Below are 1,224 nucleotides of genomic sequence, written 5' to 3' on the forward strand. Positions count from 1 at the left end.
TGCTCTCGCCTTCAGTGTTATTTGCATTGTGGGAATCTTTAATGTTTGTGTTATTCAATCTCATATTATAAAGATCATTAGTAATTCCTGAAAAAGACTCATTATCGAAATCATTCCTTAAAATTACATTTGGTCCCTCATCCTTTTCCTTTGAAGTTTGAGCTTCAGTTACTTGCACCAGTTCAGTTCCTTTGCCAACTGGTTTGGGATAATTCACAAGCTAATCCATTTCCTGATCTCCCTTTGGATTGACTCCCCTTCTCTGGATATGGGTTAGGGCCCTTGTTATGGTCGTTCCAAATCCACCTTCATTTTTTCCATGTTGACTTCTCTAAATCCTCCAATTTGTAAGTCTTTCAGTTGATTCATTGAGCTTCATCTCCATGGCACCCAATATGGTCCTTCCTATTTGAATGATAATCTAGATCCCCTTTCCTTCTAGTAGCTTTCACAGTCCCAGCTTACAGTAAAGTATCCTTTAATTTCTCCACGCTGCCCTTAGAAGATTATCTCTTACATATCAGGTACATGTGGCCACAAAGTCTTTACTTGGTAGTTTGTAGCTTGTGGTGGGCCCTGTCTACCGTTCCACTAGTGTTTTGGCGTCCCTGCCAAACATCACATAGTATGGCATATTTCCAATAGCACTGTGATAGGGTGAATTTAAAGCCAATTGTGCTTCAGCTAAATACTGGTCCACAAAACAATGAAAAAGGCTGAATACCCGGTCGTCTCACAGAGCCCATATACCACAATTTGACAATGATTATACCCTAATGTCTTAGCCATACACATTAGAAGCTTATTCCTGAATCCCCGTCCTTGGTCTCTTAAGTCTTGGATACCTCTGCAGTTTTGTCTGGGAATGCCTCTAATACTGCAAATCGGGTGAGGAAATCCATAAATAACAATATATACTGTATCTATTTCCTGTTTCCATAAGGGGAAATGGTCCCATCAGGTTCATAGCCAAATGTTCCTCTGGTACTGGATACCTTCACACCCCATATGTCTGTGGTGTGGTTCCCTTCTTGTTCAGTGTCCTATAATGTAGGAAAGACAACATGGGATTATAGGAAACACTGTGTACAAAAAGAACTTACAAATTTTAGTAAAAAATACTTGCAAATTAACTATAGTTAGTTCCGTGGCCCGTCGTCCATTAACTTCGGGAGGGAAGACGTACAAGAATTTATAGTTAACTCCGTGCAGATAATTTTAAAT

At 39.6% G+C, this 1,224-nt stretch overlaps 1 protein-coding gene across 1 annotated transcript in view; it reads left to right on the forward strand.

The window, feature by feature from the left end:
- LOC119592961 (zinc finger MYM-type protein 1-like) overlaps positions 1–812 on the forward strand; it is a 3,521-nt gene extending 2,709 nt beyond the window's left edge. Inside the window, exons 6-8 of the mRNA XM_037941849.1 lie at positions 157–272; positions 443–552; positions 786–812. Of these exons, the coding sequence (XP_037797777.1) occupies positions 157–272; positions 443–552; positions 786–812 (253 nt within the window). The remainder of the gene's footprint in view (positions 1–156; positions 273–442; positions 553–785) is intronic.
- Positions 813–1,224: the final 412 nt, after the last annotated feature.

The sequence above is a fragment of the Penaeus monodon genome, chromosome 31 (genome assembly GCF_015228065.2).
Source record: "Penaeus monodon isolate SGIC_2016 chromosome 31, NSTDA_Pmon_1, whole genome shotgun sequence".
Taxonomy (NCBI): Eukaryota; Metazoa; Arthropoda; class Malacostraca; order Decapoda; family Penaeidae; genus Penaeus; species Penaeus monodon.